Raw genomic sequence first — 11778 nt, forward strand, 5'->3', positions numbered from 1 at the left:
AATTTCTCCCTTGGATTTCCATTCTGATCTGAAATATGTGCTGCGCCTATTTATTTCTATAAATTTCTCCGTGGAGACCTAAAGACCTGTGTCCCTTCCCTCTCCATCGTGAGTTTCTTTTTTTAGAGTCTTTTTCTCCCCCTCTTCCCTTCCTCAAAGGCAATGGCGGAAGTCCAGCCCACCGCGCCGGAAATGCGCACCGATCACCCAATGGAGCAGGATGATATCTTCATTTCCTTTCTCAACGAGGATTGTTTGGATCCTGTTGATGATTCGTATCAGCCTCCCCTAGAGGATGAGAATCTCTATCCCAAAGATTCTCAAGCTCCAGATTGTTTCTCGCCATCCTTCCCTGACCACCACCATCACACAGACAGCAAGCCGCTCTCCCCGCCATGGTCGACATCCTCGCTATCGGATGGTGGGCTCAATGCAAGCCCGCGCTCCATCGTCCAGGATGATATTCCACTTTGCAAAGATGAGCCTCTCGACTGGCAGCTGTTTGGGAGCGCCATCAATGCATCAACCCTGCTTCCCGCCTCGCCCCAGCAGGACGACACCATTTTTAATAGTGCGATGCAAATCAGCGGGCTACATCCGGATTTCTCAGTCCTCTCGACATTGGCCGATATTGGCTCCACGGGGCTCCCGTACATCACACCATTGGCGACTCCTGTGGATGAGCAGCCGAAAAAGAAGCGCGGGCGAAAAAAAGCAAAGCAGGACAATGCACCCGTAGCTACTACACAAAATCCTAATCACCCTACGCGCCCCCGATTAGTCACTCCCTCGGATAATGCCTCGGAGCCCGCAAGTCTTCCCTCGCCCCCTCCGGCCGCCGCCGCATCTAAACTTCTTCCTGCCTCCCAGCCCATATCGCCTAAGCAGGAGGGCAACACTCCCATTGCTCCCGACCGTAGAGCCTCTCTTGCGTCAGTTGCAGTCCGGCCAGCCACCCAGATTCTCCCAGCCGTGAAGGCAGAGCCCTCCACCCCCGCCGCCATCTCCTCCTCAACCTCCTCCTCCTCCCCCAGTCTAATTTCCACATCACCGGGCACCAGCTCCAACGATTCTCAGGACCCGGCGCTCGCCGCTGCGATTGCCAAACGACAAGAGCGTCTGATCAAGAATCGGGCGGCCGCTCTCCTCTCCCGCAAGCGCAAGCGCGAACACGTCACCAATCTCGAGCAACACAATGAAAAGCTCTCCTCGGAAAATTTGGAGCTCAAGTCGCGGATTGAGGAGCTAGAGCAGCGAGTGGATGTGCTTGTGAAGGAGAGAGATGCTGCGCGGAAGGAGGCGACGGAGTTGAGGGAGCGCTTCATGCGGCAGGACAATTCGTGGCAGCTGATGGACATCGAGCGTGACGCTTATCATCACGGAAACCAGCTCGTACAAAATCAAATGCAAGAGCGCGTGCTCAGCTCGAAGACAACCGGAGTTGTATTCATGGTAATTTTATTTTTTTTTTGTGGAACTTGGTCTTCAGTGGTATAATAATTGTACAATGCATGGTCCTTACTATTAGATTATTCTCTTTTCGTTTGCCCTCTTCACTCTGCCGACGACTCGGTTGACCATTGGCGGCGTGGGGAGTCGACCGCTCCTTTCCCCAAGGTAAACTACTAGTGATCCACGATGGCATTCGACAAATTGCATGTACTGACTTCCTCTTCTTTTATTTGCAGCCCACCCTCATTCGCAGGCCGAATGTTCCTACAGGGGGCTTCTCTGCTAGACGGCTCGACTCACCCCGCTCCCGAGAGTGAGCCCGCCAACCCCCCCGCGGCTCCCGAGCAAAGCTCCAACACCGACATCATCACCTTCACTGAGTCAAAGGACGTCCAAATATGGCTTGCGGACCGACTCGAGCACGCCGACTCCCAGGCGGAGTCCAAGGGCTCGGAGAGCGAGGCTCAGAAGGGAGTGAGCGTAATCAACAAGGCGCCCGGCAGGAGCGCCAGCATGGGGCCTTCCTCCCCGCTTGTCTACTGCCCTCGCCTGCCCAGCGTGTTTTCGCCCGAGATGATGCGCGCGGTGAGCAATGGCGACGGCAACGCCGACTCGACCCAACGCCTGCGGCTCTCTCTCCTTTCGCCCCTGGCCAAGTCGCCCATTTCCGCCGCGTGGACCGACATGGGCATGCAACAGTGGGCCCTCCTTGCCAGCAACCACAACAGCAACTCGAGTGAGGGTACCGACTCCGGCGCTGTGGAGCCGCATCTTCTCCAGGTAGATGTTGAGGTGGTGGGCAGCCGCCTTGTGCCCGCTCCTCGGTGGGGCCTGGTGACCGGCGACGGCAAGACGCTCTCCGCCTCCAGCCTGAACTCTTCCGTTTTGGAGCGAGCCAAAGACCTGCACACCAACCGATCCGACCCCCCTGCGGTGAAAAAGCGTAAGATTGTGCGTGAAGCCATGTAATCTCTTGTCGCCTCCCCACCCCTCTCCCCTTTCCCCCCCTACATACAACCACTCGCACGCATTCACACTCACACACTCACTCACACACAAATCCACAAGAGACTTGTTCCCCCCCCCCCCCCTTACTATCTGGATTGGGAGTATATAATGCTTTGTTTTTCATGTGTATAAACATCTCTTTTTTTTTCTTCTCTCTCTTCCTTTCTCTCTTTTGGATATGTAAGTAGATAATATATCGTATTTTTTCCCCCACTAAAAAAAAAACAATCTGTCTGGATGGTCTGGTCAACAACGCATACGAATAAGCCGAGTTCTCCACCCCCGGGCCACCCATAAAAACCGCTTTTCAACGGCCTTGATGCTACACTATCTGTTGTTCCTATTCAGGCCTCCTTGGCTGCGTTGACGCCGACCCTGGTTTCCCGGCAATAGACATCTAGTCACCGAGTACCGACCGGGCTCATTCCTCTCCCTCTCAGGCAATCCGAACTGATCTGATGACGGAGTTTTCTTAGATAAGCACGTTTCCCGGTGCATTTCAGGCCCCGCCTCACTCCGCGCTTCAAACTCCACCTTAGTAGGCTGATTGGTGAAGCAATGAGGTGTTCTGACAGCAGAGGAGAGGAGTCATCGATGAGGCATCGCCAGTGTGAGCCACCCGTGGCTACAGTGGCGCCTGGAATTTGGAAAAAAATAGGCGGGGATGTAAAGGGGAGGGGATCTTTATTGATCATGATGCCAGTGTACAATATATTTAGAAGGGTTCAATGTACGTGTATAGGAAGAAGGGGATCCTTTGGAAATCAGAAAGCAGGAGGCAACAAAAACAAGAAAAACAAAGGGAACCTGAGTGGAAGAGTATAAGGGAGGGTGAGGAAAAGAATATATATTTTTTTATGTGTTTAGGTAGAAACCACAGCGTTGCCGGTGGTTGTCGTTAATTTACAGGGATTGCTCCAACTCGCGCATCGCCTCGTCTAATCTCTGCTCCACCACCACATTGAGAGGCGCGTTCGAGCTTCGCTTGCGGCCATACCTACCGGCCGCCGGGGAGGACATAAGCACGCCGTTCACGCCCGCATACCCCGCCTCCAAGGCTCCTCGCTGCGAGCCCTGACTTGATACGGAGTAGCCGCGACCGTTTCTCTCCTGCATGTAGCCGTGGTCGCCCACGTGCTGCGTCAGCTTCTCCATCAACCTGATGGTCGTGAAGTACTCGTCCTCCTCCCCTTCCTCGCTGTCGTAGTAGTAATCCTCCTCGTCTTCGAACGAAAACGCCGAGTTCCGCGACAGCTTCTCCGCGTTGCCCAGGAATACCCCCACGCTGTCCTCCTCGGGCATCATCTCCTCGTTGAAGTACAAGTTGTAGATGCTCGACCCGCGATATCTAATGCGTCCCCTCTCGTTCAAAGCCATCCCATCGCTCGATGAGAGGCTACGGCGTTGCCGGGAGGTTTCCGTCCCGGGAACCGTTAAAAAGTCGCGGCTCTCGGCCCCGGCCGCTCCTTTGCCAAAGGAGGCCTCCTCCTTCGAGGGCTCGGCACGACTCGGACGTCTCGCGGCCTCCGCCAGATTTGCCGACGAGTGCATGGGATGAAGCTTTCGGAGGGGATTTTTGGGAGTCAGGGGGGGTGCTGCCACGTCATCATCGTCGTTATCAGCGTTACCCTGCGGACCCCTCTTTCCGCAGCTCTTGGGCAGCTCCAGCTCTTTTGCGACGACGCGGGTCTGGGTGGAGGGCGATGGTGGGGTCTCGTCCCGGCGGGCCTTTTCGGCGTGCTGGTCTTCCTTGTGCTCCGCCTCTTCCCAGTGGGCCTTCTGTTCGATATGCACGATGCCAGCGTGCTCTTGAGGGTTGCGCTGCCCCTCTGCTTCCTCTCCGCCGAGGGGCTCCTTGGCCCCCTTTGAACCGCCCTTGCCGTCGGTCCCTCGACGGCGCAGTGTGATCTTGCGAACCACGTTGGTGATGCGCTTCAACGGGCGCTGCAGGCTAGAGTCCTCGTGCTTCTCGGACGTGGGTGCCGTCGAGGCGAGCGGGACGGTGCTCACGGTACAGGTGGTCGAAACAAGCTGTGGGTGGGAGATTTCCAGAGGGCGGTCGCCCTTTGACCGCCACCAGCCCTCGCGAGTGCTGTGAGACCGGCGGAGGTGGGCGTGGGGGTGGGCGGCGGCGGCGGCGGCGGCCTCTCGTCTCTCCTGCTGTTCCTGCTGCATTTTCTCGATCAGATCGTGCAGGATGTAGTGCTGAGACTCGCGAAGAATCGCCCCCTTCTTCTTTGCGCCCTCGTTCTCCTTCTCCTCCAAGTTTGGCGCCAAGCCACCGAGCTTGGGGGTCCCCTTCATCTGCTTCTCGTGGAAATGTGCGTCGTGGATGCCCAAGTCCCGCAGGGCAGCGCCATACCTATCGAGCGGCGACTCGGTTTCCTCCAGGATCGCGAGTGGGGTGGTGACCATCGTGTGCGACGAAGAAGAGGAGGCGGCAGACGCAAGCGTGCTGTCCGAAGAGGTCGAGTTTTGCCTCTCCAAGTCGGGCACCCGGGCCCGAGTACGCATGCTCGGCGAGCGCAGGATGGAAAATCGCTCCTGCAGCTCGGGGAGAATGGGGGAGGTGGGCAGCTCTTGCCGAAATGCAGTGTTTGTCAGATGGTATTGGGCGCGGCGAGTCATGATTGCAATGTCCCTCTGCTCCAGGCGGGGAGTCTTGCGAAAGGATTCGGAGCGGGAGACGGCGGCATGGTCGTGAGGAAGCATGGTCGTAGCTATCCTGTTGTTATTCATTTTATTTTATTTTATTCACTTGCTCTTCAGTGTTCAGTCCTAAGCCAAGATTGTAAACTGTCAATACGAGAAAGCCACACTACGCAGGGAAGAGAGCAAAGGGGGGGGGGGCTACCCTAAGGAGTCTCCGCGGTAAAGATACGTCGAAAATGACAATAAACCAGTTGTCAAGCTAATCAATGCGTAAGGAGGTGATGGTGGGCGAAAGGCCAGCTTTCGATGCGGGGAAATAACGAGGGGGATGGTGGATGGGATGGGAATGAGAGAGGAATGGCCAAACGCACCCGGCGAAAAATAAAGCGTGAAGATGAAAAGTGGTCGAGGAAACAGGAAATATCTCACTGCCGGAGTTTGATATGCCTGTTCATTTTCCTTTCAAATGGCCTGTGTGCAACTCAGCTTGCGGCGCTCCCATTGGTGTAAGCAATCAACAAGCGGCCCTTTTCTGATACAATCAGCGAAGGTCTCAGGCAGCGAATATTATTTTCAAACAAGATGAAGACGGCAACCAACGGAGCCTCCGTACAAGCTTATCTCCATGGCACCGTCTTCATTTCGGCTCTCCTTCTCCTTCCGGCCCAACCTCCAAAATTGCCTCCCACGGCCGGCTCTTCCGGCCGTCTGGGTCATCGCCCCCCGCCGCCCCCCAGCCCATCACCCCACTTGACGCTTTCTGGGCTAGGGGCCTCTCGGCGGGCAGTGCCACGCGCGTTCGGATTTCCTCTCTGCCAATGCAGACGCTTCGTACCCTCCACAGCAGCCCGTGGAGGCAGGCGAGCCTTGCCTGTTTAGGGCCCTGGAGATGACAGAACCACTCTGTTTTTAATTAACTTGGATCGATTCCACCAATCTGGTCGTGGTGATTAAAAATACGCCAATGACACTAGGCCCAGATTGTCAATCGAATCAGGGCTGCATTTGGTAATCAATGAAGGATCCAGACGAGGTCGTCTCTGCAAATCGGGAAATCGGAATTGCCATCCTCCTTTGGACATGCAGTATGACGACGGATATGCTCAGTCTATCGAGCTAGGCAGGTATTCCAAGAATCATGGGCACGGCAGGAACTCTTGCCAAGAGCCTGCTTTACCACGAAAGTTGGCGGCTGTGGCTTGGAGGGGATCAAACTTGGGTTCTTTATAGCAAGATTGAGTGGTTGGAAATCTCAGAATATTGGATGTTTCGGAAGCGATCTTCCTTCCCCCCCACCCCCTCCCATAATTTTGTTCAGAATTAGGACAAGAAGCCAAGAGGAGTGGGTTCACGATGGAATTGCGCGCCTAGTACTAATTTATAATTAATGACCGATTTTCTAATTGCCAACCTAACTCTACGCAATAGAATTAAAACCTCAGTTCTCGAAACATTTAATTACTAAATCTTGGAGGGGGGCTGATACAGCCCCTTAGTGCAATTCAGGACATCTTAGGTTAACTAACCAATCCCTAACTGTATAATGTACGCAGAGTATATTCGTATTTATTACAGTTAATAAAAAGCCGCTCGCGTTATGCGATATTTCGCTGCCCTCCATCTCCCCTTATATGTTGGACATGGTTGCGTAAGCAGGCTGTGCCAAATTGCTTGTCAGCGCAAATATCGCTGTACAAACCCTGTACACCGGACGCACGCTGTACCGCACAGCCTGTGAGGTGGACATTGGCCCCTGAAAACACCTGCCTGGCACACAAGGTGAGGCACTATATATAGAACCTGCCCTCTTTGTTTGAGCACCCTGGTGGCTTTTACAACAAATGCGCCACGTCACGTGCGGGGAGCGACCGGCATCGTATTTTTATACGATGCCAGTCGCAACGAGCCACAAGCCACAGGCCCGTTTCGCCTGCTCACTCTGCACCAGCGTGTCCCCTCTCCCCCTTCAATGGCCGCCTTACCCACCACCGATGCTGCCGCTGTCTTCGCTGCCCGCCGTTTCCTCAACTTTGCCGCCGAGCAGCATGATGCCAACTGCGCGTGGCTGCGGAGCGTGTTCGGCAAGGACAGCAACATCTACGATGGCGTGAAGAGCTACGAATGTGAGTCTGCAATGAAGAACTTTGTTCGGTTTGCGCATTCGCGGGAGCATCCTTATCGCCAGAGCGAAGACGACGACGATGACGACGAACCATTCCAAGTGACGCCCGTCGACGTTGCAGCGCTAGTGGTGATGACTGCCGTGCAAGATCATCCGCGCTACCATCACGTGGTGCAGGTCGCTGCGCGGTGCATTGCGCGCTCTGTAGTAGCCATGCTCCGCTCCCATCACGACAGCGCTCCATCTCTCGCCTCGGCATCTGCTATCAGCATCGAGCCGGAGGCCACGGCGAATGACACGTTTTCCGAGTATAGTGAAGGATGGACAATTGGCCAGTTCTTTTGGGTTGGCAATGTAGAGCGGGCAGCAGCGCCCGATGCGCAGCTGCGCATTGCGCGTGCGCGAGCCGCTGGCGTGCATCCACACGAGGATGATGTGGCAATGTGCAGCAGCGTCGCTAGAGACGACGACATTATGCGCGCACGCGCCGGGCCGATGCGCGGCAACCCATCGGCCATTCGCTTGACCACGGGCGCCGACGTGCCGCCGTGCGACGCATTCTGGGCGGATGGTGGGTCGCATGAACCGCGGCTGCTGGCGCTGGTGGCGCTGGCCGAGGCGCGACTCGGCGTGCCGATTCCGGTGCTGGCTGGCGACGTGGTCGCCGACGATGACATGCCGAGCATGGGCATCGATGCCGCATTCCTCGTGCTGATGGCGTGCGGCGTGCTGGGCGGCGACGACACGTTAGATAACGGAGCCAAGTTTTTGCTGCGGCCAGCCACGATCAAGGCATTGCGCGACATTGGCGCCGGCAGCGCTGCTGGTACCCTTACCGGCGCTCCAGATGGTTGCGACGACATCGAGATGGTCGCCACGTACGCATTGCTACTTCGCCACAGCCAGTACGATATGTCCGCCGAGCCCAGCTATCCGAGCCTGCCTTACAAGCCGCTGTGGGGCATTCTTTTGGAGCCCAGCCACGAGCGCCGCTTTCCGGCATTAACCAGCCTGGCACGCGTCGCCGACATGGCGCGCAACGTGACCGATGATGACCGCATCGTGCTGTGCGATAGCTGTCAGTACATGCGCATCTTCTCGGTGGCGTGCGACTGCGCCGACGCCGGTACGTGCGAAGTGTGCCGGTGCGCGGAGGTGCTCCGCAGCGTGTTCTGGCAAAACGCATTGCGGCCAGCAGGCGAAACTGGCTTTGCGCAACTTTCGATGTTGCGCAAGTACTGCTGGGACAGCGTGGGTGGGTCGAACACGACGCACCAATGGTTGCCGCCGCCATCATGCGCGTCAAGTGCAGTCGAACCGACAATGCTGTGCACCACCGCGGAGCCCAGCGTGCCGCTGCGCAGCTTGCTCAAGCTGGGCGTGTTTCCGAGCACCGTCGGCAGTCTGAATGTCTCCGGGCTGCCCGACGTGCCACTGATCCGGCCCGAGCACCAGTTCACTCCGGTGTACACGATGACTCAGCAGCTCGTGCTGGCTGCGGTTCCGCAGCGGTACGAGCTGGCGATGGTGGATGTGTACAAGCCGTGCTTGCCTGACAGACTACACAGCGTGCTAGGCCGCACGTACGAGCAGCCGCGACGGGCCAGTGAGGACTATACGTCGCTTAAGCGCGAGACGATGGAGGCGCTGCACAGTGTGCGTGTTTGGGAGCGGAGAACCGATGTGACGAGCCAGTCTTGGTCTCAGAGGTATGTTTGGCCTTCGACAATTCGTCACGAACTGCAGGACGACGTGCAGCTGTGGCTGACGCCAGAGTAAGCTCGACTGCCGTGATATGGCCAAAGATTTTCTTCAGACAACTCTTGTTCTTGGTCTCTCAATATCATGGATGACTGTGCACGTGCTTATGCTCGCTCCTTCCCACAAGCGTACAGCCATACCGCCTTTTCTTCAGGACATTGTAATGTGTATATTGAGATAGATAGATAGATGTTCCATGATTAAATAATAAATTGATAAAAATCATTTCCTAGTGTCTATAGATCTTTGTGAGCGGCCTATTTCACTCGTGTGGATTGCGATTAGCTATTTCTATAGAAATCCTTCTATCAATGGCACTAAATACACTTAAATAGTCTACATAACCAAGAAATGTCGGAATCAGCTTGAATGCTTCCGAGGTAAAGGTAAGATATGTAATACAATATAATTGCACAGCATGAATACACGGTTTTATCCACAACGTGCCGACATTATGCTCGAAAGAAGCTTGGCCAGTTTCGCAGTGGCGGCAGTCGAAGTCGAGATTTACAGAATACAGTAGCCAGAACAACAACCCGCATCTCGGCTAGGGTCGGTACTGTTTTGATTGGAACCACCATGATTCTTGGCCGATGTGCGTTTAGATTTCGTATACATTTGATACATCCCGATCCAGGTGTGGTGACATATGAGCTGGGGGTTATTGCAATCACTTCGCCGCTAGTTTTTTTCGGTGGCTACGGCCAACTGTGGCTGCGACTTTTCATCCCCAGAGGCATAGCAACGCAGAATCTTCGGTCGCGCCTGCAAGACTGGTCCATGCAAGCATGGCTTTTGGCCGAAGACGCTGAAATTGCTCGTCGAAGTCATCGCCAAAGAGTCTGATAATGCCAGTATTATCGAGTAGGCCATAATATGCGGCAAAAGCACCGGGACAAAGGCCATCTGCATTCGTTTCTGTCGGCAGCTGGAAGGCTTTTGCCAGGTCTACGTGTACACTTTTCGTTGTTTCCAGGAAACTCGGGAAGTCCTTGTACCAATCGGCGAGTTGGCCCATGCTCAAGATGAAGAACGCTTCTCTTATGGAAGTTATACCAGCTATATCCATGATTAAGTCGTTTCCGTTTAATCTAATCCAATGGATCTCAAATGCCATCTTGACACCTGTAGTTGTTATGCCAGAGCCCTGCATTATATCTGATCCCAGGTAGGCACATGTGCTAAGATCGCCGCGTTCGACACTTAAGGCGTGTAGCTTTGTGGTGAGATTGACGACGCTCCCGGCGTAGTTAACCAGCGATGGGCGACATGATAAGAGTCCACATATGCCATACACCCTGTCTTGTTCGCGTGCTGATCGCCTGCATTACGTCCCAATAGCTTATTTCGTATTTTCGATACATCTGTCGGAGCCTTATTATTTTTCACGTTTTACTCTGCTGGAGTTCTTGAAGAATGGCCTTTCCGAGAAAGTCTCGTTGCTGCAGCAGTAAGTCGGCTAGCAAGTCACATAATCCTATCGGCTTGAATAAACACGCACCATAGTGAGTTGCAATCCCCTGGCCAGCCGACAGCTACCACCGTTTTAATGTCGCACAGTATCCCCACTGCCCTGCGATAGTAGGTCCATTCATTGTTATCTCTTTGCCAAAATATCGATGTTTCTCGTGCCTCCGTAAAGAGGGAAATGAGGGAAATGAAGAAAAACAATGCTAATCCTTAATCGCGTTGCCTAATCTATTTCGGGATAAGATTCTTAGCTCTAGATAACAGCCATTAAGCCTAAAACTCTCGCTTTGTATGGCTAATTTAGACTCCAAGGTTGACATCAACCTGAATGCGTTTTCATTCGAGGCCTTGGCCCCTAGACGCTCTCCTGTTCCTGGCTCTTCTTTGCAGCAGCCTTCATTAAAGAGAGGAGAAGTAGGCGCTGGAATTACTCGGGCATTTCTGTTTGGGGTTGGGGAGAGAGCTGGGCATGGGGCGAGTGTTAGCCATCCGAGAATCGCGTCCGAGAATTTGAGGCTAAAACCTATTCCCTTTTTCCTCTGCGCTCCCAGCCTATGCCACAATACCCCTTGAAGAAGCGTTTGTGGCTTTGGTTTCATGCCAGTTTCATCAACTCCATCACAGCCCAATTTTCCCACCTCCTCCACCGTGGCTCTCGTCCCAACTCTCACCAACACACTTGCCCAAGGGGTCTCCTTTGTTGCCCATGGCCCCCATCCACCCCCGCTCATTTATGATGAATACGTCGTAGTATATACAAGGAATTATTAAAGATTGATAAAAATACCCGTGCGCTAAAATGAAAATGGAAAAGAGCTTTGCGGGGCAAAGGGGCCACGTCATAAATTGCATATCGTAGATTATGTATCAGAGGAGAGGGGGGAGGGGAGGATGTTCGAACGTTTGGAGGCAATCCTTGGCTGGGGGCCGCAGGCATAGGTCTAGTTCTGATAAGCATGTGACACATCTTCTATATAGATTTGTCACCGCGATAATAAGCTATGCCCTTTCGATAATGCAATAGGGAGCACCCGCATCTGTCTCAAGAAAGAATGCCTAATCGATGGCCATGGCACGAAATGCGCTAAGGATAGGGCGGTCGACTGGGGAGTGGAGGGAGGGGCCAATGCGCCCATTCTAGGATGGACTCGCGAAATTTCTACTTGCGGAAGAGGGAATGCCTGTTGTTTGAGCGATAGAGGGGCTGCTCCGCGTTGCGTGGTGCTCGGAAGAGCTCCAAGCTATCAGGAGGAGAGGCCCATTTTTGCAGAGAGAGAGAGAAAGAGAGAAAGAGAGAGAGAGAGAGAGAGAGA

General features: G+C 54.4%; 5 protein-coding genes across 5 annotated transcripts; 3 read left to right on the forward strand and 2 right to left on the reverse strand.

The window, feature by feature from the left end:
• Window positions 1–162: 162 nt before the first annotated feature.
• On the forward strand, window positions 163–2421 carry VTP21DRAFT_10999 (uncharacterized protein; the record flags this gene model as incomplete). Its single annotated transcript, XM_069390395.1, has 3 exons — window positions 163–1452; window positions 1529–1617; window positions 1689–2421. 3 exons carry the CDS (start codon window positions 163–165, stop codon window positions 2419–2421), a joined length of 2112 nt encoding a protein of 703 aa, XP_069252549.1.
• Window positions 2422–3363: 942 nt separating this feature from the next.
• VTP21DRAFT_11000 (uncharacterized protein) lies at window positions 3364–5199 on the reverse strand (the record flags this gene model as incomplete). Its single annotated transcript, XM_069390399.1, has 1 exon — window positions 3364–5199. The coding sequence occupies one exon, from the start codon at window positions 5197–5199 to the stop codon at window positions 3364–3366; it is 1836 nt and encodes a 611-aa protein (XP_069252550.1).
• Window positions 5200–5469: 270 nt separating this feature from the next.
• On the forward strand, window positions 5470–5991 carry VTP21DRAFT_11001 (uncharacterized protein; the record flags this gene model as incomplete). The annotated part of the gene is made up of 2 exons (XM_069390400.1): window positions 5470–5618; window positions 5670–5991. The coding sequence occupies 2 exons, from the start codon at window positions 5470–5472 to the stop codon at window positions 5989–5991; spliced, it is 471 nt and encodes a 156-aa protein (XP_069252551.1).
• A 1090-nt stretch (window positions 5992–7081) lies between these two features.
• On the forward strand, window positions 7082–9013 carry VTP21DRAFT_11002 (uncharacterized protein; the record flags this gene model as incomplete). Its single annotated transcript, XM_069390401.1, has 1 exon — window positions 7082–9013. One exon carries the CDS (start codon window positions 7082–7084, stop codon window positions 9011–9013), a length of 1932 nt encoding a protein of 643 aa, XP_069252552.1.
• Window positions 9014–9719: 706 nt separating this feature from the next.
• Window positions 9720–11196, reverse strand: VTP21DRAFT_11003 (uncharacterized protein; the record flags this gene model as incomplete). The annotated part of the gene is made up of 3 exons (XM_069390402.1): window positions 9720–10317; window positions 10385–10479; window positions 10897–11196. The coding sequence occupies 3 exons, from the start codon at window positions 11194–11196 to the stop codon at window positions 9720–9722; spliced, it is 993 nt and encodes a 330-aa protein (XP_069252553.1).
• Window positions 11197–11778: the final 582 nt, after the last annotated feature.

This window comes from Calcarisporiella thermophila, assembly GCF_041956535.1.
Source record: "Calcarisporiella thermophila strain CBS 279.70 unplaced genomic scaffold VTP21scaffold_8, whole genome shotgun sequence".
NCBI lineage: Eukaryota > Fungi > Calcarisporiellomycota > Calcarisporiellomycetes > Calcarisporiellales > Calcarisporiellaceae > Calcarisporiella > Calcarisporiella thermophila.